A 17,468-nucleotide genomic window follows, 5' to 3' on the forward strand; every position below is an offset into this window, starting at 1 on the left:
ATTTTTATCAGAAGAAAATTGTAGTGACAATTACAGGAGTTTATGGAAAAGTGGTATGAGATAAAACAGTATTTTTTATCATGTCTCCAAGGAAATATAAGTGCTTGAAAGAAGGTGATTCAACTCCTTGTATGGATTTAGTACAGATCCAGTGCAGCTTTCTGTACATCACATTGGCTGGGAAAAGTCTTTATTGCCTGTAGTATGGATAGATTTTACTGCTTTGATCTCTTTAAGTTTTCTTAAACCTAAACTCAATTCTCAAAGCTTGTTAACTCCAGGAATATCAGTGGTTTTGTCAGGAACTTCCCACTTCCACATTACCTTTTCTGTCACATTAGAAGCACAGGTGAGAGGAAGAGGAAGGGTTTAGATAGAAATATGTGGAAGAAGGCAGATGGCAGTGGGTGGAATCACCAGAGAACAATGGATTAATATTAAATATTTTTTATTGTATGCTTTAACATTCCATCTGTAGAGAAAAGTTTTCCTAACCTAACAGCAAAGGTTCAGGCAAATACAGCATCTTTAGATCATCTAAGTGCTGGTAGCCACATGCAGGACCTTTTTTAGGAGTGGAATGCTCATTGAAGGGAGGTGTGCTGTGGTCTTGGATTATATGGGAAGCATTTAGACATGTTGGCAATAGCAAAATTCATAGTTTTTGCAAAAAACTTGGTGTACTAAAAATGAAAAGGCTGATCTTTCTGACCTTTAAAAAACCTTAGTTCAGTGGAAGCTTATTTTATTTTGTATAAACATGAAGAGGGTTGTGATACATTTAAGAACTTGCTAAATATGCTGATAAATCACAAAGTAAATGAGGCAAAGAGTGGTAGAAAAAACGTGTCTAGCTGTGCCAAGGGTCTGTTTGCTGTCAGGATTCAGGTATTAGGAAACCTATGCAGTTACAGTTCAATACTTGAGACGTGGGAAAATGCATGGTTTATTTGACAATACAATTACAATGAATAGTACTGATTTAGCTTAATTGCTTTATGCTGTCACTGGAGTTATCCTTCCCGAGAGGCTGATGTGTGAATGTGCATACAAACCACTTTACAATGTGTTGGTGTTGTGATCTTCTCTGCCAGATACTTGTCTTCACTTTGGTGACATTCCCTCTCTTCCTAGATTACTGATTTTCTTACGGTAACTATTTGGGATAGAACTTACATCCATGTTCTTCTCCACTTTTTGTTAAAACTCAAGTATATTGGATGTTATCTGACATAGAATATGTAGTGGATTCTGTGAAATAACATGTGTTAAGTGATCACACGTGCACAGAAGTGAAGGATACAAAAAAAATCTTGCAGGTGTTTGAAATTTTGATAGTGTTGGACTTAGGTCAAATACTGTCTGTCACAGTGTACTCTCAAGTATTTCAGAGCTGAAAATGATGCACTAAACTGAAGACACAGAACAGGACCATCTTAACAAATGAAATATAAAAAGTGTGTAAACAGAGAAAGCTAAAATAAAGACATCAGTAGTTAACTTCATGAAAAATGCAGACGCGTTTTAAAAAAAGTTTTATCGCACTCTGATGTAGAATTATGATTTTTTTTGTTTCTGGATATTTTCATCACAGTATAGTGTTAGATTATAAATTTGGCTTTAAATATTGCAGAAATTAATTTTTAATTTATCTTCTATTATTAGAAGATTATGAACTTCTCATGGTGCAGGTGTATTTATTAGTTTTGCTTAGGTTCAAAATCGAGAAGTTGCTTTAACGAGAGACACGTGGTAAGAGCTTATATGTTCTAATCATAGAAACAGTGTTGATCAGTGAAAAGTGGCTAATATTAACTACTTTTCTAATAAATTTTGCCTAATTCTGTTGTTGCAAGCTCTGGTAAGTATCCATGGGTCTCTCTTTCCTATGTAGACATGTAGCTTTTGCAACTGTTTATATGTTTTAGTAGAAATACAAGTAATACAGTACAAGTACCTTTTTTAGAAAAAAAAAAGGGAAGATCACTAAAACCTGACACAGTCAAAAAATTCAAATTTATGATTGACAGCCATAGTGTCCATTGGGGTTTTAAGTGTTTACAAAATTGTATTGAGCTGTCTTCTGAAAGTTTGAATTTTCTGCCTATCAAACTGCTTCAGTCTTAACATTGTAAATTTAATTTTGTATTCATTTAGAAGTGTTTTTTCATATGCATATACACACAAGCATGTATAAGTGTGTATATGAACATGTTCCAGTAAATGTACAAAGTGTTTGTGGAGTTTAGTGCATGGAATGTTTTCTTTGGTGTTCTAGACAGGTTGAATTGCATCTGAACCTTAAAAATTCTGTTTAAGAAATGTTGTGCCCCCAAACTCATAGGTTTTTACAGTCAAGCTTAAAATAAGAAACACTTGTGGAAGAACAGAAGTTCCCTTGTCCCTTTATATTTGTTTAAATTATGATGGAAAAGCTGCTCAGTACTCTGAATGTTAGGATTTTATATTTGCAATTGAATTTTAATCATAGAATGTGTGTTGCCACTGTGTCTCTCCAGCTTTTTAGGAGGAGCAGGACACCTCTGTCAGCTGCTGGAAGAGGGGAAATAATCTGTTGGGGTTTTTAGCCATCATGCGTATGGAAGCAGAGTTTCTCACTTCAGTGACGTGTTGTAGTAAATCCCTGCTGAGGTTGTGATCATGTGGTTGCTTCAGCAAATAGTTCAGGTGTATGAGCAGTCTGGTTTCAGTGACAATGCTTTTGTGTGTGATGTGAAATACCTCTACAAGTGCGTGGAACATCAAGGACTAAAAACTCATCATCTGGCTTAGTGCGCAGAAGATTTGCTTCCCAAAATACGAGTTTAGTTGGGAACTTTAAAAGGAACTTTTTTTATAAGAAGTCGATGTGGAAAAAGTTTGCATTGAGTCTTTTGCCCACCAATTTTATGTGCTGCTGGTAAAGCCATGTTTTTGTTCAGGGAATATTTTTTCCACTGGGCAGAACAAAAAAGTAAAGTATTATGTATTTATATTTTTGCAGAAAGCATGATCCCTTTCTCCCTCTTTTCTTTTTTTTTTTAACAAAAGAACCTGTTTCAATTTATTATACATGTCTAACCATACAATTATCAATGCAGCATCCCATAACTAATGCTGACCCACTTTCCCAGAAAAAGATGTTCATTGTGCATTTGAAAGGTTAAAAAGGTTTTTGTGGTTTAAATGTTGTTACATATTTTACAGCATTAGGATCTATGGAATATTTTGACAACTGCAACAGTTCAATGAAGTTGGTAATTTCTTCTTTTAATTATTTTTCATTGAACAGATTTGGAGTTAAATTTTTAAGATTTGTGTTCTGGTATATTATACAGGAACATTTTGATAAAATGTATCATGCATTTTTTATCTAATTGCAAATTAGCTAGAGTTTATTGCCTTTAGGAGTGAGGTTATTAGCCTTTAAACATAAGGTAACCACTGGCACATAATTTTGAGAGAACAGTGTGGTGCTCCTTTCACCAGTGATTGTACGTGTGTGTCTGCACATCTTCCTGTAGATGAGCTGAAGCATGGGCTTCCAAGATTATCTGCAACACCCTAATCCACATACAGAGTGGGAAATGAGACTGGCTTTATGCATTTAATTAAGTAAAATACTGGTTGATATAAAGCTTCTGTTTTTTCCACTTTCTTCCCCATCCCCACACTAAACACAGTGCAAGTAGCGTCTTGAATTGTTTGAGATTTGTTAGTCTTGTTATTCTAAATAGAATGTCTTTAATATTAAAATCCTGTATTAAAATATCTTCTCCAGATACATTGTTCCACTTGTGTATGTGATGCCATTGGTTTTTAAACTTCCTCCAAAAATTCTACTTGGCTACTTAAAAAAAAATTAAAACTCCCCCCAGTGGACCCCGTGCTATCTTTTACCTCCCAGTCCTCTTTGAATCTCTTTGTATAGGAATTTGTGAAAGGTCACCTATCAGAGACCTCTAAAAAATTAATGTCTTTAACTGGCAGCTACTAAATTTGAGAATGTTCTTGAACAAGGAAGGAAAAAAATCCTCAAAATAACAACCCCTCATCCTCCCTGAAAAACCAAAATCAAGCCCACCCTAAGAATTAAGTTCCACTGTCATCCTTATTAAGTTGGGTTTAGATTTTCCTGTACATTGTTAGCACAGTGATGTGCCCTATAATGGAAAATTCTGTTTTTCTAGCTGTTCGACAATTATTAATAGGTAGGACATTATTCAGATATTTTTAAATTAATTGCATTTATTTTCATAGTTAGGGATAACACTTCATTTTAAGTCTTCAGTCTAAATTCTTAGTATGGGCGCTGGCTGTGGAAATATTTTAACTTAAGTAGCCTGAACCTCCCTATGCTCAGCTCTGTTGGTAATTTGAGAATACCTTTGCCTTACTAATCTATAAAAAGTTAGTGTTTTTACTGTAATTATCCTGTTTGTAGTTACTTTTGTATGTTTTTGCTTTAGCTACTGCATTTACTTATGCTAAGCATGTAAAGTTGAATAGAGAGCACTTAAAATAAAGCATACCTTTTCCAATTTAAATTAATCTCCAGCATACAGGTGTTTAAGATGCATAGGATTATTTAAATGATAATTAAAGATTTACTTATCTAACATGTAAATTTTTTCATTAATTTATGAAGTGATTGTAGTACCTTATTCTTAATTAGACTCATACCTTAGTTATTTGCATTAAAATCCTAATACTGTTAAGTGAACTAACTTTGCTCCTTTGTTAACAATTTTTGTAAATTATTTTTCTTTTCTTGCAGCAAGGAGCAAATAACGCAGAAAAATTTGACTACGTAAGTTAACATTTTAACTTCTCTTTTTAAACTAATTTCAGTGATAAAAGTTTCAAGATGGCAAGGGAATTGAAAGTGAAATTTTAGTCATAGCCTGGGCTTTATCTTTGTAGATGTACTTGGTTGCTTAAACATTTAGTTATTTGTATTGCATTTCTAAGATGGTGTTGCAAGATTTAGGGTAAGGCTGGGTTGAAAGTTCATAACCTTTTTATGTGTAAAAATATTGCTTTTCTTTGTCTTTGTCTCTGCCAGGTGATGCAGTTCATGAATAAAATGGCTGGTAATGAGTATGTTGGATTCAGTAATGCCACGTAAGTATTTTTTATTCACTTAGTAAGGTTAGGTGGAAAGTGGTTCAACTGATAACTGATATTTTGAGCCTATGAGAAATTCAGTTATTTACATTTCAACCAGCATTTCATCCCTTTTATTGGAGAGTGTCTTTCACTTACAAATTTACAACTAAAGTTGTGCATGTCTCTGACATCAGTGTGGCTAAATTTCACCTAAAAGTGTTGGTTACCTCTTTGAAAATGTCATTATTCTGTCTTAGTGCTCTGTTGGTGCTATGGCAATGAGAGCTGTAAGTGCAACTCTTCTCTTCCTGGCATTCATATTAAAAATTAAACTCTGCATGTTGGTGGCTGCATATCAAATATTTAGGAGGTATAGTTGATACAACTGGGACTTCTGCTTTTTTTACTTTGCATATTTAAATTCTTTTCTCAAACAAACAGTTCCCCTCCTAAACTCAGTGTATAGCATTCCAAAAATCTTGAGAGCTTTTTCAGGCAGCAAAGGGTAAATTATGAAGATCTCTTTAGCAGAGTTGTTTCCAGTGCATGTGCAGAGGTGTTTTCCTGAGCTTTGTTTCAGTAAAAGGTGTGTACTGCAGAAGGAACTGGGCAGGAGTTCCTCCTTTAGGCTTCATCCTTTGCTCTGTCATCCCAGTGAGGAGTGCAGCCTTTGTCTGAGCTGCTGTGTGATCCTCACATTCCTGTGCTTTGGGCAGGGAATAGTGACCCTTCCACTGTCCCAGTGTGGGATGGTCCATCCCACTCTGGCCTATTCAGAAATGCTTCCAGGATGAGGATTTTACCTTCCTTTGCCTTCTCTCCAGGTCAGCTTGTGCTGTGTAGGTAACCAGTACTGTGTGTATTTGGACGTCAGTGCTGATTCACTCCAGCTGGGTGAACTGGGATGAGCTGCTGTGGCCACTTCTGTCCCATTAGTAGAATAGTTGTGTTCAGAAGTGATGGATCCTTTACATGGAATTTTACTGAATTACTTTATACATCTTGATTTTGGGGGTTTTTTGGAAAGTCTGACATGTTGCCTTGTCTTTTTTTTTTTTTTTTTTTCTTCTCTTTTAGGTTCCAGTCTGAAAGAGAGAGTGGAGATAGAAACTTTGCAATTGGCTATTACTTGAAAGAAAAAAAGGTTAATTTTTTTTTTTTTATCTTAAGTGTATTTTGAAGATGATTTGCTGGGTTTTATTTGTAATATGTGAAGCCTTTTAATTTATGTACAGTATGGCACAGATTCATACTGGACATGTCTTACCCGTGTTATTCAAATGCTGTTGTTTAAAAAGTGTGATATTTATGCCATTCTTATAAAATACCTCTAATATTTTTCTGTAACATAGCCATGGCAATTTGTTTTCTTTGTTGTAAAAAGTGTAATCTGTGCTATAGAGGTGACTTTATAAATCTCCTGGATGCATTTTTCCATTTGCTTATGTAAACATGTTGAAAACTATACTGGAAAATATTTTAATACCTAGTTTATTGATATTGCTGCACTGTGTTATTTTTAAGTCTGATGTCATTAAGTATTTCTACTTACTACATTTGAATATTTATATTAAAATACACCTAATGCTTAGTATGCTGACAACAGTATAGCTAAAGGTATGTCTATCTAAAAGTGATAATTAAAGAAAAAATCATTTTATCTAAAGACTCTTTCTTTTTCTTCCTCAGTGCTTTCCTGAAGGCACGGATATGGTTGCTATACTAGACTTCTATTTTCAGGTAACTGACTTTAAAATTGAGACTCAGCATAGGCTTAGAATTGCTATTATAAGCAGTAGAAGCTGATTTGTGCCTAGACATGGAGGCTTTAATGACGTGCAGTTAAATGTCAGCTTCTGTTTAACTCTGGAAATGACAGATGTATGTGTGATGTATCCAGATTTGCTTTTATTTAGGTGATCTACTCAGGTGTCTTTGTTGCTAATACAAACTAGCAATAGCCTTTAAACCACTTGAAGTTAGAAGCTTGAAATGTCTTGTATTACCTCAGTGAGTTTGACAAAACACTTCCTCTTTGGGTAGCTGCTTCTTATGGTGCTGTGGAGTAGTTTAACCTCTGTGGCTGGAGAGTGCATGCTGAGCTGTAGGCTTGAGGGAGTGCTACAAGGGAAGGAGTGGGAATATCACCTCCTTTTGGTTTCATTCAATGCTTTTGAGTAAGAATATATATATATTTTTCTTTTTCACTTTCAGCAAGTTATTTACAACTGTCACAAAATGAGAACTTGCAAGTGTGAGGTATTTCCTCAGTAAGAGTTTCCTAATGTTTAAATGCTCAGCCCTGCTGTGTAGAGTTCTCAAGAGGCAGTTCAAGTTGTGTTACTGATTCACTTCATCTGGGAGAGTTTAAAAAAAGAAATACAGAGTTCTCAAAATCTGTTTTTGACTTGGAGATTCGTGTTACTTATGCAAATTGTAAGGCATTATTTTCAAAATGCGAATTTTGAGTTTTTTGTGGGGATGCACCTGCTCTCTTATGTTTAGATTGGATGAGTGTTTATGAAGTAAGGTATGTGTGATTAGGTGTAGTTGACCTCCTGTTGAGTTAGAAACTAGGTACAAGCTAATGGTCTATTATGAACTTGTGACAGAAGAGAATGTGTAATTTATATGAATTTACTGTATAAAAATGCTTTTTAAATGCCTTGTATCCCACTGCCTGATGTGTTTTCTAAGTGGAAGCTATTCATAAGTTAAGAAATGCTAAAGCTTACTTTTCTGATGTATTTTAATTTGGCCTCATTTTTGTGCATTCTAATCTCTGATTTAATGACCGTGTGTCATTGTTTCTTTTTTCCCTTGAAAAATCCCCTTTTCACTCCATGCTCAGGAAAAGGGTAGCTCATACACGAGCAGCATTTCTCTTTTCCTGTTAGGGTACAATGCCTACCTTTCCAACACTCAGATTCTACTTAAAAGTCTAGTTGTTTCTTTTCTTTGGGTTTTCTGTAATGCTCCTTCTTCCCTTTTGTGACTGGGAACTTTCTGAGCAGGAATAAACGTACTTGCCTATTATCTCTGTAAAGTGAGGATGGATTATTCTCAGTTTAGACAAAGGAGGTACAGAATGCAGGTGCTTAAACTGAGAACCTAGAAACAATTTTTTTTTTGAAAGTAGGTGATATTATGTAATACTTCATATGTTTAAAACACAGTTGCCATTTTAGATGCGTCTCTGACAATCTCTTGATTTGCAACTCCAGTTGATTGGACTAGGATGTATTGAGTTTGGCACCCGGAAAATAAGAATTCCAGGTAGTAACTACTCATGCAAACGTGGCTTAGGTAACTTCATGAAGTATCATGTAATGACTGTTTGGCAGAAACAAGGATAGGAGCACTAGTTTGTTTACTTTTTAGAGCAGCATTTCAGCTTCAGGTTGAAACCAACTTATCTTTTGGTTTCTGCAGAATTGAGACAGCATCAGGTGATGGCATCTTATCACATTTCCTGATGTGTCACCAAAGTATGTATAGTCTGTACTGAAGCAGGGATCCTGGGAAAAACTATGGTGTGGTTGTATCATTACTATATAAGAAATTAAATATGAGAAAGGTGAAATAAGGCTGCATCAGCAGGAAGTGCTGGCATTAACACTTGCATGTGCTAGAATTTGCAGCTTTAAATTGTACTTCTAATAATGTGTGGGATCTTCTAAAGCTTTAAAATAAAAAGAACCCACCACACGAAACAAGCTCAAATTGAAAAAAAATAAAAACCAGTCATTCTGTGGCTTTGCCATTTAAGCAGATGCAAAATACTTTTTTAGAGATTGTTTTACAGACCTCTTCCTCTCAAAGGAACATAAGGGGGGTGGGGGGAGGAATCGAGCAGAGACACTAACCCATAAAAATACTGTCCCCAGCTTTTAAGAGGGTTTACAAACACTGTCACTGGGATCTTTATAGCAGAAAGATTCAGACTGTAGTAATTGATGCTACCAGTGTAATCTGTAAGAAATGTTATGCTACAGGTGATTCTGAGATGTTATTTTAAGATTTCAGTATTTTGTTGGTCCTGCTGTAGTTGGCCTTACTCTGCTAGAAGTACCAGTGCTTATAATCTCTATTTCTTTTCCATAAGCTTTGCTCAATAGAAGTAACATGTGAGTCAGCAAGTGTGATGGCAGCAACTCTGGCTAATGGTGGCTTTTGCCCAATCACTGGTGAGAGAGTCCTGAGCCCCGAGGCAGTCCGGAATACCTTGAGTTTGATGCATTCCTGTGGCATGTATGACTTTTCAGGGCAGTTTGCCTTCCATGTAAGTACTTCACAGGTTTAAATTACAGCTGACCAGGAAGGTTAATTTCTGCTAGTATTTTCTATGTTCTAAGGATTGCTTCCTTGTTTTGAGGCAGAAGAGAAGGTGTTACACGAATTGTTTAGAAATTGAGCGCACTGTAAGGGAAAGTCTCACCAAGGATTCATGGCTCTACTAGTGTCACATACCCTAGAGCACTCTGCCTTTACTTCAGGGAATCCTTTTCATATCAAAAGATAAAAGTGTTCCTTAGGAAGGCTGTTCATGAGAGCAACAGAAGCAACATTTCTTCATGGCTGAAGCAATCCTGCTGTATGGGAGTCAAGGATAGCAGAAAGCCTTTGCAAACAGTTGCTTTTTCTTTAGTAACTCAGGCTCAGAAATTGTCCTTATATGTGTGAAAATGGCTGTCACACACACGGCACATGTACTGTGCTCCTGTTTTCTAGCAGTGTGTTCCTTACATGTTTATAATTCAAGATGGAATGTATCTTATGCTTTCAGTATTTTTTTTTCAGCATTTTTAGTTTTTCCTTACTGCATACACATAAAATTGATTATGGTGCATTGTGTGACATAAAAGTTGCTGCTTGGAGAGCCATGAAGATATGTGACATGTTAGTTCCTAATAAAAAAAGTAATGCCTTTGATCAGATTGTAATTAAGTAGGTTATTGTATGATTTCATAGATACTTTCCAATTTTCTTGTGGTTTTTTGCTTTTTATCTTTTCCAGTCAAGATTTTTACAGCTTCATTCTACCACCTTGTTGCAAACTGTTTGTGAGACATACTCTTGTGTAGTACTGCTCAGTCATAATTACTTTTAAAAAAAAATAAATTTAAATTATGTTCTTTCACAGCATTATTGACCCACTGTATTCCTGTGAGCAAATAGTTTTATGATTGTGAACCTTGGATTGTCACAAACTGCATCAGATTATTGTTTATCTAAAAAGAGATAAGTAATAATGCTTTCCCAGCTTCAAGTGCCTTCCAGATACATGTTTTATTAATGCTGCACAATAATCTTCAGGAAGATGCTGATGCATTGTGTTACAATAGTGAGGAACAATTGCAGAGGCCAGTAATTCTCTGATTATTCTGTAGGTTGGTCTTCCTGCCAAGTCTGGAGTTGCTGGTGGGATTCTTCTGGTTGTTCCTAATGTCATGGGCTTGATGTGCTGGTCACCTCCTTTGGACAAGATGGGCAACAGTGTTAAAGGAATTCACTTTTGTCATGTAAGCACCATTGCCCTTGGGGTTTGGGTTTGTTTTCTGGGTTTTTTTTGCTTTTGCAGCTGGTGTTTACTGAGCTTCAGTTGGCATAGCTGAGATCTAAGTGAATTAAATAGTGATTTCTGATTGTTCCCTACATAGCAAGTTTCATCTGGTCCAAGGGTGAAAGTCTAAGAATAGATGTTTGCTTTTTAGTAGTAAATAGCACTTGATTTCAGTGAGCACTGAAGTATGATGCCAGAAACACTGGAGAAATTGTTGTGAAAAAGCTTTGAGAAGGACCACATCATGGGGAAATGAAAGTGCTGGATTCCAGTATATACATTAAAACTGTAGAGCTCTATTTAGAGACTTGTTTCCATTTCTTGTCATAAAGTGCAGTTTTCAAACACTGGAAATGCAACTCTTATTTCATTGCAATAAAAGAAAAAGACTGCAATGAAATACTTCCATTTTGATGTATTTTTAAACTGATTATTGTAAACCATCTGACATAAAAGATATCTTCATAGATGATACCCAGATGTTGGGCAAACTCTTCCATGCTTCATGTTGAGCCAGTGAAAGAACTGTGGATAGTCTGCTGATAGGAGCATTAGAAGCAGGAGAGATTTTGGGGAGGACTTTGCAATGATTAATTAAGGTGTTTTGTGGGAGAGGAGAATGTAAAAAATTTCTTCCTTTTTTCTCCCTAAAACTGCCTAGTAATGATGATTGCTTAATTATAAATGGGAGGTTGAGCAGCAGTTAAAACTTTCCCTGCTTCTATTTATCTAATATTTACATAGTTTCAAATTAAGAAGTTACTGATTCTAGTTAAAGCTCTTTAAAGCTTCATATTAAATGGTGTGGTAATGTAATTCTAAATCCTAGAATAGAGGGGTGGGTGAAGGATGTACTGCATCAATTCTGCGTTGCAATGAGACCTAAAAACTGATACATGATTGTGGCATACAAGTAACATGAATGTAGCAGTCACTTTTAAAAACAGAACAGCATTGCCAAGTTTTTTAATTATAGTCTTTCATGTTGTAATTCATACTGATTGAGAATCCCTTATGTCACTCATTTCCTTGTTTCACCCTTTTGATTGAAGTTTTTCTGTTCCTGAAGGGTTACATACAGCTCATTTATGCTTTAAATCCCTCCCTTTTTTAATCTAAAACTCCAGACTTTTGATACGTGAGTTTTGCCTAATGGCAGAGTTAGTTTTTTCCTGCCCCTTTTTTTGACCCATCTGGATTTTCATGATTTTAGGAAGATGCATAAAACAGAGCTGATGTTCTCTGAGAAAGCAAGCTGCTCTTAATTAATTTGTTTAGGTATTGTTAATTTTGCATAAACATTTGAGAAAGCTCTGACTAAACCCTGAATAATCTTCATTTAGCAGAGTATTGTAAAAGGATGGGCTTCCTGTCTTCAAGTAGGAATGTATTAAAATAGATATTTTGCAAATTTGCTCCTTGTTTCATCCTTCTGTAAGAAGGAAGATGATATTATAAAGGTATTATTTAAAGGTATTATTTCAAGGCATTATTAGAATTTTATCCTGTAGATCTATTATGTTCAAAGTGCCTTATGGACATGGGTATTGATTTATTAAATAAACTTCTTACTGTTTAAGTTACTAGGATATGATGCAAAATGTAAGTGGTAGTATTATTATTAAGTGAGAAGCATTTGGCTATCCTATGCAGATAATAATGCATGTTCTCTAAATACTTGCAGGATCTGGTTTCTTTGTGCAATTTCCATAACTACGATAATTTGAGACACTTTGCAAAAAAGCTTGATCCTCGCAGAGAAGGAGGTGATCAGCGGGTAAGTTACTGTCTGTGTGCAGTGAGTATTGCTCATAGACTTCAGGGGAAATATGGCAAGTTTTTCTCTAAATGCCAAACTGCTCAATGACATGTATTGCATCAAAGCTTTCAGATCATCTAGTTAGTGTACATTATTAGTGGGCACTTACCTGGGTGGACCACACTGTCACAGGGTTTTGTGTTAGGAGAATTCATTACTAAATTTGTAACTCCATTTCATGCAGTTCATCCCCCCTGCTAGATTAGGTAGATGGTATCTGATGGAGGTTGCCAAGAGTTTTACTGTACTGGTTGCCTTTATTAAAGACTTGACCAGCTTGTGGGCTTAGCCTTTCTGGTGTGTGCTGCAATGCACGAGATCTGTGTGTAGCTGTGTTTTCACAAGGATATCTCTAACAGCACATGACCTGCTGAGAGTTGCACAGGCAGTGAATTCAGGCATGAATAGTGCTGCAGACAAGAGCCTGCTACTTAGGGAGCAGCATAAGCAGTGTCTGGGAATGAACTGAATCCACTCCAGCTGCATTTACAAATGATACAAGCATGAGGGCATTGAGATAAGGAAAACCTCTTTGTTTTCAATACCATTAATGTTTTGACTAAGGCATGAAAATTTCAATACAGTAGAATGATTATTAAAGTGCTTCTATTTGCATGTATACATCTAAAAATCACCCAGTTTTGAGTTTAATTTTTTTATAAGTGGAAAAGTGAAACTAACAGTTTAATTGAAGAGCTGAAACACTTGAGTCTGTTAGCAATGACTGCAAGTATGGATTTTTTTTTTCCTTCAAGTACACTAATAAATAATGTATGTTGCTTGAACAACTAGCATTCCTTTGGACCAATGGACTATGAGAATCTCCAGCAAGAACTTGCTTTAAAAGAAACAGTATGGAAAAAAGTGTCACCTGAATCAAACGAGGACATCTCCAGAACCGTAGTGTATAGAATGGAAGGTCGGGGAGAGCAGAACTAAACAAATGGGTTCTAGCTCCATTAAATTCTTCATTTTAAAAACCCTCAAGCATCTCTAGATTTAATTTTGATTTGAATATTGTTTACCTGGTGTTTCATTTATATATATTTTTTGTGTAAATTTTGTATGCTATACCAAAAAGATTGTCAAAGTTCAAGGGTGTGTGGGAAAAAGCATGTGCAAACAACCCCAAAGCTGTAAACTGACTTTTGTAGTTACTTAGAACACGTTTAGTTAAAGAAAAAAAGTAAAGGTAAATCTTAGTGTTTTCAAAGATACATACCACTTTTGTGGTGTATCTGTTTATTTTTGTTTATATCTGAGATTTTTAAGTATATGAACTTTGAGAATGGGCAAAAGCTTGTGTCCACTGAGCAGGGTCAGCATGTAAAGATAGAATATTAATTAAAATATAAAATAGTATTTGGCAAAATACAGCAAATTCCTGAATTTCTAAATAATTGTATATTAAGTGGAGATAGGTTCTGAGTCATATTATTACCATATCAGACTTTCTTTAATATGAGCTTTCAAATTTGAAGAGAAATGGACCTTTTACATATGCCATGCTAGTGAAGATCATTTTTTCTTTTTATCAAACCATTAATAATTATTAATGCTAATATTGTAATAAAGGGAGCAAAAATGCCTGGGCAGGAGTGGGAGAAGTGGGGAAGAGGAGGAGGAGGAAAGAAAACCTGTCTTGTTTGCAAGTTTACTAATGCAGCAGAGAGATTTCTGTCCCAGCTATTTGGAGTGTCTCTCTTGCTGCCTGTGCTGCCAGCTGGTAGTTATGACTCAGAAATCTGCCTCACTAATAGTGCTGTGCTCCACCCTGGAAAGGAATGTAAGCAATCTGGGGCTTCGACTGGTAACCAACTGAGCAGTGAGCAGGAAATATGTTCACAGGGAAGCAGATAGGTAGATCTTATTGGGACTGTTTAGAGCTGTTTTTCAAACATAATTCTGTGCATATGTTCATGTATGAGGTTTCATGTACACAGGAGCAAATTCTTAAGTTGTAATTAATTGCTATTTTTTTGAAATGATTTTGGGTTTGCAGCTCTGTCAGCTTACTGAGGAAGAGGACTTGCGTTTTTCCACAGCCAGCTGCATCTCTTAAGCTGCATAATTTGATAATTTGAGTATCATGAGTAGGGTGTAGCTCTAAATGATATATTTAAGCTTCAGATAGGCTCAATAGGCAGTTCTGAACAGAGGTCAGCAACTTGCTAAATTCTTAACACTTGCAGGAATTAGATTCTTAATAATGCAGAAAGTCTTAGAAAAGCATTCTCTATAAAGGCTTCTCCTCTATAAATAGGCAAATAATCTGATGTGTGCCATCCCTAGTACACATCACACAGAGTCCTGGTTTATCAAACTGGAGAAACTTGTCCAAGCCATGATAAATAGAATTAGCTGGTAGAGGATTTTAAGAGACAGTGACAAGCAGTTCTGTAGTAACACCTTCACCTCTTCTCTCTGCTTCCTTCTCCAATCCCTCTCCCTTTTTTTATCTAAAACTCCAGACTGTTGATACGTGAGTTTTGCCTAAAGGCAGAGTTAGTTTTTTTCTGCCATTTTTTGACCCATCTGGATGTTCATGAGTTTAGGAAGATGCATAAAACAGAGCTGATGTTCTCTGAGAAAGCAAGCTGCTCTTAATTAATCTGTTTAGGTATTGTTAATTTTGCATAAACATTTGAGAAAGCTCTGACTAAACCCTGAATAATCTTCATTTAGCAGAGTATTGTAAAAGGATGGGCTTCCTGTCTTTGAAGCCTAGGATGGCTTTAAGCAAAACAGTACAGAACATCAATTTTCAGTGAATTTGATGCCCTACTGGGATGAAGAGGTAAATCTGTTGTGCAAATGTCAGTAATAAGTGTCAGTCATGAATTGCTGAATAATAACTATTTTATAATCTTATCTCTAATGGTAAGGTTAGGTTTGTTAGTGCTTATCCTCAGAATAAAGGCAAAGTCTTCAATTATAAAAATGTCTTGCCTGTTTGAGGATTTTGCAGTAAACTAGTAGCTAAGAGACATAACAAGTATTCAGATCCTGCAGAACTACTTTACCTGAAATACCCTCAGTTGCAAGAGGGAACATAATGTGTCTGTGCTGCTAATGGAAAGTATTTACAGTGGTGACATGTTGCTGGATGACTTGCTGATTTAATTAAAAATGGAAAAGGCATGATGCAGGATTTACTTGGTCTGACTCTACCCACCTTGATTTTCAGTACTGTTTGAAGCCACTTCTAAAGATGTGGTTGAAGATGGACAATTTTTCCATATGTGGTAAAGTCCTGCATGGGAAATACAAAAATGAGAAAACTACTAGGTCTTTAATATGCATAATAAGAATATTTAGGGTACAGCTTAAACAATCTTTAAATATATATATATAAATATATTACAGTTCTGTAATATATGCTTTTGAAGCCTGCCTCAGAATTGAAGGCAGCTTCCAGCTAGGAAGGGTCGGGAGGAGACTCCTCTGAACCAACTGTTCTGTAACTTGCCCACACTTGTAGTTTCCTGCCCTGGCTGCTGCCACGTGTGCAGATGGCTCCTGGTCCTGCAGGGCACCTGGGGGCCAAGGTCACCACCACGGGCCAGGGCCACCCAGGTTCAGTCATTCCATGTGTGAAGTCTGCAACGGTTCTAGTGTTCACCTGTGCTACAGTAATAGCAATTCTTGATATTCAAGCATTTTAGCTGTTTGTTTGTTTTTCTTTGTCAGCATCATTAACATTTCATTAGAAATGTAAATGCTTTTTAAAGATTTATTTTAGCATTTGTGTTGTACCTTTTGGCTCAGTTGTTAAGTTACCTGTCTCGTTTTCCATTTTTCATTTGCATTGTATGTTATTTATGTATCTTGATTTCCAGCATGCTTATTTTTGTATTGTTTAATAAATTTATTTTAAGCTGATTTTTTATTGTATTTTTTTTTCTCAATGGAGAACAGATTTATTCAAACACATTTTTTAGATTGAAGTTGAGATAGTGAGTACTCTGTTCAAAAAAAGATTCTGGAAGAGTAGGTGGAATAAGCATTTTTAGTTAAACCAGTCACTGAAAACTTTCCTAAGATTTTGTAAACATTTTCTACAATAATTATTTTTCTATTTGAACTGTTATCTTAGGAAGTTGAAGGCAAAAAATCAAGGTAGCAAAACTTTGTCACTATGATTTTTTAATAAAGAAGTCCTGGTGCAGGTGAATTTTAACATCACTGTGCTTTTGTCTGGTTTTGAAGATACTGATTCAGTCACATGGAAAATGTATGGTTAATGGTGCCAGTGTAGTAACTGCTGATCCTGAGCATTATGAAGGGAAAAAATACAGCTTGTGTAGCAAGGGAGGTGGTCCAAGCCCCACATTGTTCTGGTAGTGATGCTGGGGCCTGCCTCTACTGAGGATGGGTCAGAATTGTTAATTTAGCTTTTCTGCAGACTGGTTTATAAGCTGAAGTTCTTTGTCCTATGGTTGTAAAATGAGCTGTATGTTCATTATACTTAAAAACATCACATATCAAAAGAGTTTATTCTCTAAAAGTCATAAAGATGAAGAAAAGAAAAACATTAGTAGGTACACAGAGCCACAGGTGATTTACTGTAGAATTATTTTGGCTCTTATATTTTGGTTTTCAGTATATATTTGTGTCAGAAGACCAATGGGTGGGTAGATGAATAAAAAGGCAATGGATTCTGAGGAGGGAGGGTGGGAGGGGGAGATGGATTATGTTGGTTTTTTATTGCTCATGTATCTCTTGGTCTTGATACATACATGTCATTGATGCACAGTAATTTGTGAACAAAGGAATTAATTATGAGCATAATTAATGTATGATGTTTTAGTATCCTAAACATTGTTTGTAGGCATGTACTGTTTTTCTTTTTTTTTAAATTTTAAATAATATTTCTGTAGTTTTTTTGAAGGTTCAGAATCAGTTATTGCAGTGAAACAAGAATAAACTTGTTTCAGCAGGTTTCTTATTAGAATGACAAATACACCTAATAATTTG

General features: G+C 35.7%; 1 protein-coding gene across 1 annotated transcript in view; it reads left to right on the plus strand.

Annotated features, from left to right (window-relative positions):
* GLS (glutaminase) overlaps positions 1–17,468 on the plus strand; it is a 59,365-nt gene that overhangs the window by 22,238 nt on the left and 19,659 nt on the right. Inside the window, exons 8-14 of the mRNA XM_058027939.1 lie at positions 4,778–4,810; positions 5,066–5,124; positions 6,187–6,253; positions 6,799–6,849; positions 9,215–9,391; positions 10,500–10,631; positions 12,357–12,449. Of these exons, the coding sequence (XP_057883922.1) occupies positions 4,778–4,810; positions 5,066–5,124; positions 6,187–6,253; positions 6,799–6,849; positions 9,215–9,391; positions 10,500–10,631; positions 12,357–12,449 (612 nt within the window). The remainder of the gene's footprint in view (positions 1–4,777; positions 4,811–5,065; positions 5,125–6,186; positions 6,254–6,798; positions 6,850–9,214; positions 9,392–10,499; positions 10,632–12,356; positions 12,450–17,468) is intronic.

The sequence above is a fragment of the Melospiza georgiana genome, chromosome 7 (assembly GCF_028018845.1).
Source record: "Melospiza georgiana isolate bMelGeo1 chromosome 7, bMelGeo1.pri, whole genome shotgun sequence".
Taxonomy (NCBI): Eukaryota; Metazoa; Chordata; class Aves; order Passeriformes; family Passerellidae; genus Melospiza; species Melospiza georgiana.